Genomic DNA, 14,343 nt, shown 5'->3' with positions numbered 1-14,343 from the left:
CGGGTTAGTGGTTAGGGTCCGGCTTTGTCAGACAATTCGGCTGCATGTCCGACATTGTCTCAGCTACTGAGAGTTACTGCAACTGGCTTCTTCACTTTTTATTGTCAGCAGGTAATCTTTTTTAAAAATTAAATATTTATTTTTACTACGCATGTGCATGAATTTTTTAAAAATATTTTTAGATATGATAAATATTTGGACAACTATCCGTAGACTGCAAAGAACAAGGTCTGATTTAAAATTAAACTCTGGATAATTGTAGAGAGAAAAGGATGCTCGTTATCCTCGTTAATTCCTGGTTTAAGTTTTCTGGCGGGTTATAAGTAGTATTTAAACTGGACGTGGTGAAATCGAGCAGGTATGTGTCACAGTGGATTCCACGGTGGCTCGAGACCGGGAAATAAAAATATAAAAATAAAAATAGCGTAGAACAATACGATGTTTGTTGGCGAGCGAGCGAGCGGAGAGCCAGAAGAAGGAGGAGAGGAGGAGAAGGAGGAGGAGGCTCGTTGTTGCTGTTGTCGGTTCCCACCTCTTGTATGTGAGCACGACTAACTCTTGCACGAGAGCTATACGGGATTGTCAATTAAAGAAACCAACGGGCTCTTAGCATAAGGCACCGAGCAAATGTGCGCTCGAGGGCCGATGCACTAGATGAAGTGGGACAGGAAGCTGCGTCAGAGGAAGATCAGGAGGAAGACAAAGAGAGAAACAAAGCCAAAGACAAAGACTAAGATACGTATGCAGTGAGAAAGGTAAAAATAAAGAGTCGATGAGAAGAAAGCGAAGAATAAGAAGGCGGGAGGATGAGAAAATTTAAGAGTATGGATATACTAGTGTAGAGAGGACTCGAGAGTGGCTCGTTTGGTCGAGGGTGGATAATAAATTATGGCTAACACGGACAACAACCGCTTGATTATTTATTTAACAATAAAAGAAGCCCCCGGGGCTTCACCAACAGATACTCCGTGTTCTCATTCGGATATCTCTGAAATATAATGACTTTTAGATTTGTTGCATTACATTTACAACTCTCCGACTCCTTAAAATTTTACTTATTTCATATATATCTATATGAGAGCCATTAATTGCACTGTCAATGACCAATGACCTTTTAATTAAATTCACTCACTCAAACATCAATTCTTATTTAATTAACTGATCTTTTGAATGCCCAGCTCACAGTTTATTATTTATCATATCAATAAGCCGTTGCTGTTACCACGGAAATGTATATAAATATTTAAATTAAGCCTTTCACCAATTACTCTTCGCAAATGATAATGTTTAGTTTAACTGAGAGCCGATGTGCCAGCGAGACTCTAATAAAAATAATAATTTACCGGCAATAAAAAACAACCATTTAATTTTCTACTTAACTTTCATGTGTGTCATTAACGACTTTCCTTTACTACATTGTATATAAATATATACAAACAAACAAATATTGTGTTACATGTAGACTAAAATTATTTGTCATTGGGTTTTTAATTTTTTTAAATTTTATTGCCCATTTAAATCTTATGTGCACTTAATTTATATTACTCTTAAACGCATAAATATAAACACAAATATAAATACATTGGTATATATTTGTGTTTCTCGGATAATTAATTAAAGCCGCAATAAACGATTGGATGGATTTTTTTAAAATTTATGCCTGGCAGTTCTCTGTAATTGTGCCCACTCATAAATACTATTTATATTTAAGTCACTTAATAATAATAAATTAATTAAATTTTTTTTATTATTATTTTAATTTATAACTTTCTCTTTATAAATCTTACACATTTTAACTACTCAATTATTAATTTACTTAATTATTATTATTATTCATACCAATTGCTCAGTATCTGGAAAAATTTACTTTCTCAAGAAAGAGATTCTGCATACGTCCGTTTTAATTTAACGAGATAAATTTATTTCGCTTTGTAAAAATCACAATAAACATAAAACCTATAATCTAATCAAATAAACCGGGTGTCTGATAACAAGTAGTGTACGATGTAATTTACGAGATTAAATAGACCGTGAGAAATTTGTCAAACTGATAAACAAGTATTTTAGATAAGCATCTGAGATTATTTTTTAAAATCCTTAATCTCTGAACACAGAAAAAAAGGATTTCTTGGGGTGAGTGAAAATTTTTCACACCAAAAAATCCTTTTTCTGCGCAGGCTTGATATCTTGTTTATGGTTATTGATAATTAATGTAATTCACTAAATTGTCTTTGGAAAAAATCGAAATTTTGATTTTTTAAAAATATAAGCAGACTTTCTTTCACCGAAAAGTTAATATATTTTGATTCAAAACCGTCTGTTAATTAGTGCGTGAAAAAAATTTATTTAATTGGCCCGTTGTGCTTCGGGTATTTTGTATCGCTCTAACAGTTGAATTATATGTTAATTTTTTTTTCAAATCGCATGTGAATATATATATATTTTATTTTAATTTTCCCGGACCTAAATTTGGGCCCGTTTTTTCTAATCAACTAAAATTTCATTAAAGTAAGGCATAATTTTTTTTTCCATTCGTTTTTATGCAGAGTCAAAATTTCAAAATATGACAATAAGTCGTAATCTAGTAAATTTTTTTTTTCCTGGTTTTTTAAAACCCGCGGGCAAATATACTATTTAAAGTAACCAAAATAAAATCTCCATACATGGCACTTTTACTCGACTTTTTTATTAATGAAAATAAAAACCACGCGGTAATTAGAATTCAAAATAACTAAAAATTGATTATAAGTTTTCTCAAACAGAAGAAATGTATAGATAAAAAAAATTAGAACAACTTCCGACTATCTTGTCCATAAAGATGGTATTGGGGTGTAGGTGCGCGGCATCCTTGGGTGATGTCTTATTATACCGGACAGTTATTTACGACCGCGAAGCTCCGGGTAAGGATGAGAGTAAAAAGAACAAAAACATAAAAAGAAAATAATACAAATGCATCAAAGCTGAGAGGAAATAAAGAAACTACATATATATATTAGGATTCAATGAGTATAAATTATTTAAACTCGCAATTACTTAAAACATATATTTAATTTATTAACAATTATCCACCGGAATACGATTGTTTATTTCCTCGTCCGTTTTTACTTATCTTGTAAAACAATTTGCGTGTCTATAACTCCCGGTTCGTTTGCGCTCTCGCCTTATTTTTCTATTCCTCTCATACATTTATATATCCTTTAATTTTAAACTTTTATTTATTTCTTCATTTATCCTTCTGTTTTCGCATTATATCGAGAGTAGTCGACTCGCCGGAGTGTAAAGATCAAGATATGATGCCAACTAATTAAAATAATTGTTAATTACGGACCACGAGCGAGTGACAAGTGGAAGGGATCCAGTTAAATCATAAAATTACTCGAGTGTTTTACAAAAAAGTGTAAGAAATAAAATAATGAAATAACGATACAGAAAACAATTTAAAAAAAAAAAAAAAAAAAAAAAACATAAATAAAACGGAACTGGAGAGAATAAGTCGCTAGGATTTTACAACGCGTGCCATTTCCGGCGCACGCGATATACTTCCTCGCGACGCTCGTACTACATAAATTGCGTCTTACTAGTATTTTGTAGATCTATATATATGTATATACATATGTATGTAGTCCATGGCACCCCAAGTTAGGTTCCTGTATGTATGCAAACAATTCAGAGCTCGCATGGCTCGAGTAGACTTGACGGACAGACGTGCATACGAGCTGCACTCGTAATAACGATAACGATCTGACGTCGTGGCAGTACCTCGTTATGTGCCAACAGCTAAGCTCGTAATAAAAAAAAATAAAAAAAGTTTATAAAGAAAAGGTAACAAATTAAAAGAGTTAAATATATCACACGGAATTTCCTCTTTTTAGTCGTGTTCTGTCATTATTAAGTTTGCTTTTCGTTATCAATTTCACTATCAAACTTTATTTGTACTGTAGTGTAAAAAGTTTTAAAGTAATATTGTAAAGAGCGTAGTTAAAAAATGAAAAATTTAATTAAATAATTTAAGAGGAGATCTGATCGAAAAAAATATGTTCTTCAGGGTGGCTGAGACTTTTATTGAGCAGCCAATAACTCGTGTATGGATACCCGTACCCATTCAAGCTCTTTTTGTCTGCGAGCTATCGCAAAACGTGAAAAGGCTCTCGGTGGTATCTTTCGTCTCGCAACAAACTCTCGGCCCTTTTATTCTCCTCACTCACTCACTCGTTCTCTCTCTCTCTGACTCGGTTACTTGGATAGGCTGAGGTATATTCTGTAGGATATAGGAAACCTGTGCAAGCTGATGCACAAGGTGCCGCGACCTCTGTCGATATCGAAAAGCTATTTCGTACCTTTTATTTTTATCCTCGTTTTATTGCCAACAAAAATTCCGAGATTAGTCTAACACATTAAATCCCCGTTAAATATATATACATATATACTTGACATAAAATGTGTTAAATAAATTTTAAAAACTTTTGTTTTTCTTTTGTATTTTCATTTCATCATTGAATGTATTGAGTTGAATTAAGTGAAATTGAATTGAATTAAAGCTACGGAGTATATGTTTATACATATTGTTTGTTTTAATGATATTATCTGTGGGCTCTGCATAGTAAAAGTGCACTTTATATTTTTTTATAAAGATAATTCAAACACGCGGACAATAGGTATGTGTTTTGTACGCGTGCAGGTTTTAATACTCGGGCAGATGGCAGACACGTTCACAAAACTCTTTATTACGTTATATCAGTTAAAAGCTACTGTGATTACCTCTATGCCTTCTATGTACAATAACATTTCAAATTTTTATATTGTGAGTACACATAATTTAATAACTCGAGAATAGGGTTTTTTTTTTTTTTTTTCCAAGTAAAAATGTTTTTAAAAAAATTCAGTAACTCGGGTAAAAATAATTTACGCAAATTTTCATTAAAATCAACGAAATTTATGTTTCAATAACTCAATATTACCATGATATTTTGTGATTAATTACGATAACAAATATGAGGAAAGAGTAAATAGTAACTAAGATGAATTGAAAATACTTGTACTTAGTCACTTTAAACTTAGCTCTTTGGGCGGATGCTAATATCTAATCCTATTTTGTGGAAATCCGTTAATGGTTAATGGGAAGCAAAGTGGTCAGCGACCGGAACAAGTCCTAAGTCCGTCTTAAATCCCAGAGGAGGGAAACCTGGCTACAACAACTCGCAAGTCCTTATTCTCGCGGGGAGTAAATCCCGGACGAATAATTATTGACTGGTGCTTATAATGCGACCCTCAACACAATATACTATTCTCGGCGACTAACTCTCCTCAACATACTGATGATAATAATAATAATAATAATGTATACTTTGGAAACTTGGTTAAAATATTCTCAGGAAATCTCAATATTAAAACAAGTCCTCAGCACTAAGTCTCCTTATACCGCCCGCGGGTTCAGTACATTGAGAAATTATTACCACCGTTGCATCGTTAATTATCGAGAGGTAATCAATGTCAGTGTCGATATCAGCTAACCGACAGATTCCTCCCAACCTCTCCCGAGTCTGCTATCTACATTTTTAATCTTGCCGTTTTAAAAACACTTAGAATGCAGCAAAAAAATGACCCAGTTGCTAGCAAAAATAAATTAAAGCTTAAAGCCAATAGAGACGGCGATTATTTTTGTGAGTGACAATAAAATATCAGGGAGGTAATTGCGCCCAAAGGCTGCTACTAACTTCCAAGTACTTAATCGTTATTCAACTATAGCATTAAAGGGTAGAAACAATAATATCCTAACTCGCCTTCCCCTTATATAGTACACAGTAAAGACCTCCTTTGCTTAGGTAAATACTACGACATTAGGATTATACAAGATTACTTTGACAAATTTATGATATATTCAGGCCTATATTCCTTCTTAATCTCAATTTCATATTTTTATAATATTTTTAATTAAATATTTTCTGATCCTTGAAAAATAAAAAAATAAAGAGTAGATTTGTCTGAAAACTAATCGATTAGTGGGAGTAATTTCGATTTGAGTATTTAATTATTACTCCCGAGGCCTCGAAACATCCCACGGTCAAAATTTTTATCAGGATCATTGTCTAAAAAAACCCTATAAAAAATCGATAGAAAATTTCGATTCACGGCTCGATGTTGAGGAAAAAATTTTTTCCTTCACTTCTATATGCTAGCGTTCTTCCAAAAGACTGACAAATATCATATATACAGATAATTTTTGAGTAAAAATTACCCATAAGGGTACTGTAAGGACATCTAAATTTTGACTAGGTTGTCAGTAAAAATTGCACTTCATTTACATGCTATCGAGTAGTATATTTTACAATGCGCGGGAAAAATTTCGATACTTTCACATGTCCTCACAGTATCATATTTTTCAAAATTTCTAAATTAGGTAATGCATAAAAAAAATATTATTATTATTATTATGATTAAAAAAAATAAATAAAAAATGAATATACATTTACTGGGAAAACGAGGATCGTTGCCTGAAGCAATTGACACGGTTGTTGTTTCTGGGAGTAAACCCCCTCGGGTAATATGTGCGGAGAATATCTCAGGTTGTACACACGTTATAAGTGTATGTCATGCACACAAGCTTGTCTGTCAATATCACTGTGTCTATATTTGTGTCTTCCATATCAAAATCGATGAATAAGACCACAAATCAATCATCTACTTGATTAATATTAATCATCACCGAAATAAATATAGGAATTAGCATTTAAATTTAATTAGAGCTTCGGAAGCTCAGCAGTTTCTATGAATTGTGGAAACTGTAGACTCAATTTATAAGCAGCGATGACGATAAAAGTGGGGGGTTGGAAAAGAGTAATTAATGATGAGGTGGATTATTAAAATCGACGACTCATTGGATATTAATTGGCTTCTCTTGCTCACAGACAGTTGTCGCTTAAATAAACCTCCTTAAATGTAACTCTCTTGTTACTCGAGTTCTTAAAGTTATTCAGGGTTTATGACGCGAGACCGCGGTAACCACTAGCTCGTAATTGAAATAAGAATAATGTCTATGACTTTGATGTTATGACTGAGTAGATGTGGGGTGATAACATTAAGAAGGAGTATAACCATTCTGCAGAGAATGAGAGCAAGATTGAGACTGAAAATGAGAATAAAAATAAGAGATGAGAGATGAAAGTGAAGACGTTGGGCCACAAGGGTGCCGTAACGGTGCATACCATCGTCGCGACAGAATAAAATTAAACATGAGCCACCGTGGACCAGGGCATTAAGTCTAACGAGGCGATGCCGAGATATTAATCCTTGAAATTTTAATGCTCAAGACGTTATTTCAATATTCTTTTCTCACTTTCATTATTTTAAATTATTTTTCACGCAAACTTCGATGCATACTCTGCTCATTTTTATTTTTTTTTTTTTTTACAATTAAATTGAATTACGTGACGTTAAAAATTTAAAAATACAAATTTTAATCGATAGTTTAAACTTTTGATGATAAATTTAATGAGTTGTAATTTATGTATTATATTTTTACAAGGATTGTAGTTGTGGATGAATGAGTTTGAGTAAAGAGAAATGGATAATAATATAAACGATCGTACAAAGTGAACGAAACATGTTTGAAATTGGCAATAACGAGACCATGGATAAAGTTTATATATTCTGGTTAGTATTCAAATTTAATACTCATAACGCCCCCCGGAGTTAGCGGGATCAAAATTTATACTTTGCAAATAGCGTTATAAATTTTTCACATATCGATACTTCTTTTTTTTTCTATTAAAAATTTTTTAAAATTTAATCCTGCGGATCAGCGATGTTCGATAGCAAAAATATCTATTAAGCATTTATTCAAATGAAAAAAATGTAAAATGCATCAAAAAGCTATGAAATATTTTGTAATACTGTTTAAAAAATTATTTTTATTGTTTTAATGATAATAAAAATGATATTTAGATAATGGAGGCACTTAAATGACGTATATTGTTAAATTGATAAACCGATAAGCGATAGAGCAAAGAGACTGGGAAGCTTATAGGCTGCGAAAATGTCGTGCGTTACGAGTTGTACGGCTCATTACCCCCGGACGTAATTTGAGGATCGTTGGACGCACTCGGAAGGGCGAATTCTCGATAAAACGTACCAACACAAGAGACCGGAAAAATAGGGCGAGAGAAAAAGACCGATGATACCCTTGTAAATTTTTTTATCATTTTTAACTTTCCGCAAACCCGAATTAGCTTGATTTAGATCCCAGAAACGTTTTATAAAATTTTACGAGGGCAAAGTGATTTCAGCTGTTTCGATACTAATTACTTTGTCAAATGAATTATTTATTGTAATAAATAATTATTAGCAGTCGAAATTAATTAGCCCTGTTAATTGCTAATTGATTTGAATTTAAATCTACAAGACAGGAGCTTTCTTCACTTGACGTCAATCAGTTTGAAGTTAATAGAACAACGGAAATATTATTCGCGTTCCTTCGACCGTTCTCGTAGCAAGTAGTTGTAGATGTAGTCGTTTCTAACGACCCTCGCTGAGATTCGAAATGGCTAATTTAGCGTGGTGGCTCCCTGGGGGACCCAAGAACAGAGTAAAGTACAGCACCGACGTATAACAAACTAACGATCACGATAGAAACGGAGATAGAGATAGAAACAGAGATGGAAATTGGTCGTATTACAAGGTACCAACTAACTTCCCTAGAACACTAAGATACTTTGCAGAGAAAGCCGACAAGAACATGGACTAGAAGAAGAACAAGAGATCGAGTATAATTTCCATGTCTTAATATAATTCTATTAGAGGTAACTATGCGAGCTCCGTTATGGGTATCGTTGAATTTAATCACGAAGCCAGCTAACCGTGCGATATTCTCGACATTTTCGAGTTCGATCAGCTGGACACGCACCCAATCATCCAGCTACAGCCCTATTGTCAAATTATATTGACCTCCAGAACTTAAAATTAACTTGCAACCCTCGTTTATTAATAATTTAACTAGGCTCTCTTTCCCTCTCTCGTAATTTAATTTAACCAATTTGTTAATTTAAAAAGTCACTTGATCTAATTTCTGTTTCTCCTTTTTTATTTTTCAGCTGAGCTCAAGATGGATGTGCTGAGAGAAAGGGAAGTCAAGGACAGTCTGGACCGGCAACTGCAGGACGAACAGAAGACAAGAAGTAAGTACAGAGTACAGTATACTAGATATAGATGTAGTTGTTTTGAAAGTATCGATCCTCGAGACGTTACGCGCAAAGTTATCTGATGATGAGAGGGCGTATGGAACCGTTCGGAGAGAAGAGGACCAGTAAGTTCGATTCGCGAGGTAATAATCGACTGGGTTGGGAAGAGACTCGAGGATGACGGATAAGAGTATAGTCGTGTGGGGTATCGAATGTCTCGAACGGGTTTCATAGTACTCGGGGGGTTAACTCGGTAATAAATCAAGAAGCCGTAGAGACACTGAGCTATAAAGTCTCTGGGCATCCGCATCCTATGAGACACTGCTACTCTATCGCATATCCTATTATTCAGTGTTGATGTTTTCTCTCTTTCCACGGCACCGTATCGTCTAAGAGATGCTACAACAGCAGCAGCAGCAGCAGCTTTGCCTCTAACTATTGCTACAGGACTATGACTATAACTACTGGCTGTATGTAGTCTGGTACTTGGTAGCAGCATCACATCACCCTTATTCAGTTCTGCGACTTAGGATCCTCAGAGTAATGGAAGGAAGGAACAGAACGAGCCAAAGGCCGTGATCGCTCAACCAACTTTGTATCGGATGTCAGTTGGTAATAGAATAGTTGTCTCGTGTGTTATGGGCTGGTTCCTTTGACCAGGGCTTTAAGCTCGACCCTTCTCTCAGAGCAAAACTTGTTCCGGACCCGAAACTCGCTCATCCAATAATTTAGTCGCATTCCGGATGTCTTCAATCAGCTAAAACGTAAAACCTAAATGACTTGAGGATGCTGTCTTGGTAAAAGGAAAAACAAAACAAAAGATTTATGGTGTAACCCACGCGTTGTATAGTCGGTTCGAATATCAAGTGTCATAGCTTGTCCGCAGAATCTAGACTGTAGGAGCGGCATTAGAGATTCAGCGTGGGCGCAATACAAAGTCGTAAATAAAATATGGCTGGTGACAATACGTGTCGGATAACTCGTTGGATACACGAGCCTAAAGGGGCTGCTGTGATAGTCTGCTGATGGTGGATATGTACTTTTTAGAGCGAGTATGAGTATCAGGGTGAGGATGAGGATAAATATGAGGGTGAGGGATAACTGGTTGGAGGTAATACTAGCCATAGAATAGTCTTTTTCTCCCTCATATCGCAAACGCAGTTGACAAACGGATCGACAGTATCCGAGATCGATGACTCGAGACTTTTAGATTTTTTTTTAAACGTTATATATATTTCTATGCCACAAAATACTCATTTTTCAAACGTCACCAAGTGTTTTCCGATAGCAAAAAATAATATAATGAAAAAAAAAGAAGAGATAAATATATATAACAGGGTAAAGGTTTTTGGTGATGGGATTTTGTGTGTCGTAATGTCGCGCGAATTAAAACGCCACAAAAGAATTATTGGCTTGATGAATTCATCGAGCCGATGAGCCGAAAGTTTTGTTGTGAAAATAAGCCAGAGGGTGGATATAGAAAAAAAATATTTTTAAAAACACAAGTGTCTGATGGTTCGACAATGACTGCACTATTTTTTTTTTTTTTTGTTGTATCTTAATACCTCCGAAGGTTACGGATTGAATTGCAATGACGTTGATGGACATTAGGCTTCTATTAGATATTTAATATAGATTATATTGTACTTTTCTATTTTAAATGGATTAGAAAATAAAATGGAACACGAATCGATACTTTTCAAACGTGACATCTACATTTACTAATTTCCCGATATGACTTTATACTGTTTTTTTTTCTTTTTTTTTTTTCTTTTTTTTTTTTGTGATGTGATGAGTTATGGCCTCGCAAAAAGTAAATTTGATAAGATCCATTGGATTGGTGGTACGGCCAAAGAAGGAACTTGGCGAAAAAAAACCTAGCCCCTAGTAGTAATACGAGCTTGGGACAACAGCCAGTCCATTAGTCAACCGACTCAGTGTCAATACATGAATATGACAGCTAGACGTGAAATGACCGAGCCTCCGGAAACTTACTGAGACCCTTCGACCCCATATCTAACTCTGTTAGACTTTCACGGGTTTGTGTTTTTAAAAAAACCAAATGCTTGTTAATATTTATCATCAATTTCCATAATTAAAATCTATTCATTTACATTTTATGATTTACCAAGTGACGTTTCTAAAAATAATTTAACCCTTGATTCAACAAATGGTCTAGTGAGAGACCGTCAGCTGTCCGAGTTGTTTCTCAGCTCCACCCTGAACTTTTCAATGCTCGTAATTGAAATTATGATCATCAATTTCAATAAAAACGTCATAGAAAATCAATAAATCAAGATTAACATCTTGATTGATAAAATCGAATGAGCAATTGAAATGGCAGAAAAATTTTGCAAACAGATTCTCTGACATTTCGCTAAAGGTTCCGAAGCCCGACCCTCCGTGGGATTCATTATTTTAATTTTATTGTCTTACGTCTTGGGATTTGATACTAGATTGTTTCCAGTGCATTTTAATCATCAACAGAATGAAATAAACCATCAGCAATTCCTATTAAATTACAAAAAGAGTAAATAAGGAAAAGCTTACAGACAAAATCATAAGCCGGATATTTATCGCCGAACTTGACTTGTTTGTAAGACTCCTCTTCTACCTTCGAGTTGAAAAGCTCATGCTAACATTAAGAAGCTGAGCAATATCTGGATAAGATGTTGACAACAAAAAGCTCGGTGGATGTACACGAAACCACGGAAGCCCGAGGTAAAACGGCAGATGGTAAATGAACGTCAGGCATAGAAGCATAAACACACACATCGGGATGGCAGCCAGGCAAACAAGCATCTGAACTAGGCACCAGGTTGCAGTAACTCCACAAACATCGACAGTTTACAAGGAGCTGCGGCTTCGATGTAATTACCAGCTAAACCATTTTGTTACTTTGTAGACGCTCCAAGGGAATCCTTTGCCATGCACTTTGTCCTTTAACTTCAAAGTTATCTTGCCAGTCAAGTCTTTAAACTTAAATTATGTACTGGATCCCTGTATAGCTGTAAGCTAGCCAGTGTTAAAAAATATAAACACAGCAATAGTTTGAGTTTGAGTCGAGGAAGTTTAAATTATCGTACATTCAACTTTCAGTATTTATTATCTCCATTGAAACCGCGACTTGACACCACGTCATTCACCTTTAATCCTCTGCAACCACTGTCCTCGCCTCTGTCCGCAGTATCTGCACAGACATGTCCATGTATATATCTATAATATCTACAGTATCTACAGTAACTGCACAATCAACCAGACTGAGATTTATACACGGACATGGAGTCACCCTCTCGAATTAGCCAGGCGGTAATGCCAGGATCGGGTGTCAGTGTAATTGGGACCCAGGGGACTCCAACCCTCTGATTCCCATTCTGTTCTCTTGTTTTCTCGCTAACTAAATTTTAAGTCGCGCTAAAAGATTCCCTGTACATTTAATAACAACAACAGCAGCAACAGCAACAATTATTTTTTAAATTATTAATTACGGAAATATAAAAAAGTCTTATGGAAGAAACACAAAAGGTATCTTTTACATCCACATCTCTTTGAATCCCTTTTATTTCATTCTCACTAGACATTACTGGGTTCTTTTTATCCCAAACCCATTTCCCTTTACGCTTTCTCCGGGTACACTCCTTAATTTCCAATGAGTCGGAATAGGACATGAAACGCTAAACTGCCACAAAGAGGGTCCACTGGGTATAAACGGTTGCTCGTCATAAACCCACTCTCATTCCACTCTACTCCCTCAACCCCTTCGCCCCTTTCATTTTCACTCAGTCACTTATTCGCCAACAGCAATACCAACACCAATATACCCTTTTTACATTCTCATAACCAAGAGATCGAAGCAAGCTTCCTAATGTTTGTCCACTGTTGTCACTTGCTTTCGCAGTCCAGTAGCGAAACCAACCGACCCTTACTCTTGCTCACACTCAAACTCATTCCCATGGTCAACTCTAGTCCAGTCTATTGTGCCCAGTGCAGCCGAATCTGTACGTATACAAAGATTCAGTGAATCAGAATACAAGGATGTATTGAATAAGCAAAGACAGACCAACCGATATATATATATGTAGATATAGATGTAGATGTATATGTAGCAGCGTTTACGTCAAATGGGTATGCTCGACAAAGGGATTCCTTGTACGTCGTTTTATAACGACACCACCAGGGGTAAAAGGACGTCTCTTGTTTTCCCTTTGGCTCTTTTCTTCGCCACTGATACACATCCAAGGGTTACACCATCAACCAGTGTAGTGCAGTAGCTCTCCGCGGTCCTCCATGACACCCTCGACACTTAAACATGACCCGGGGTCGCCACCGACCGCGGCACTTGCCTTCAAAGCTTGCCAAGAGAAAAAAGTAACCGCTAAATTAGCTCCTTTCCAGGGGTAAACATCCAGGAAACATAAAAAAGTTCATTTATATTAAAACCTCCCTCAGAAATTGAATGTTAATTACCGTTTTTTCATAACCCATGAATTTTATAACTAATTGTTCATTAGTGATATCAAAATTTGGTGTTTCTGTCCAGTATCACACAACCTGACCACCCCTTACACGTCCCAGCGTCTCGAGCTTTCTCTCTAGCAACACACGCAACTCTACCCACGCGGTCACTTTGTGAACTAAGCTAGCTGTTTAATTAAGTCCTGGTTCAACTCCTGTAACAACTATTCCGTCCTGACGGTGGCTATCGTCGACTCTTTGATCACTTGAAATAAAAACTAAGAATGACATCGTGTAGCAAAAATATTGCGAACATGTAGAGATTGTTGTAGATATTTTTTGAGCAATTCTAAGTGAGGTTAGAACCCTTGAGCTCGCCCTTTGGCCCCCGAGGGCGCGCTGGCTGTAAGAGTAGACTCGTTTTCTCATCGACTCTCGTCTCTGGTATCTCTCTGGCAGCTTCGCACGCGTATATGAATTCGTTGGCGCATAACAGTGAGCTTCCGTAATATAATTGTTAATGCGCTGATGCGCCCTCGGGCGAGCGTTTATGCATTGTATACGCCAGTACTCTCGCTCTCATTCGCACACTCGCACACACGCTTACAACATGTATTTCTTCTCTCTTCCACACTCTTTCAGCGCTGTCGTTGTCTCGGTGGCTGTATTACGGTTGGCAACGCGTCCGTGGATACACCAACCCCTTACGTAAAAA

General features: G+C 35.9%; 1 protein-coding gene across 1 annotated transcript in view; it reads left to right on the top strand.

Annotated features, from left to right (window-relative positions):
* Positions 1-14,343, top strand: part of LOC103571617 (dachshund homolog 1) — a 137,660-nt gene that overhangs the window by 96,631 nt on the left and 26,686 nt on the right. The window contains exon 9 of the mRNA XM_014442825.2: positions 9,087-9,170. Within this exon, the coding sequence (XP_014298311.1) occupies positions 9,087-9,170 (84 nt within the window). The remainder of the gene's footprint in view (positions 1-9,086; positions 9,171-14,343) is intronic.

The sequence above is a fragment of the Microplitis demolitor genome, chromosome 3, assembly GCF_026212275.2.
Source record: "Microplitis demolitor isolate Queensland-Clemson2020A chromosome 3, iyMicDemo2.1a, whole genome shotgun sequence".
Classification (NCBI taxonomy): domain Eukaryota; kingdom Metazoa; phylum Arthropoda; class Insecta; order Hymenoptera; family Braconidae; genus Microplitis; species Microplitis demolitor.
The sequence above is the reverse complement of the archived record's forward strand: the minus strand, read 5'-3'. Positions and strand labels throughout refer to the sequence as shown.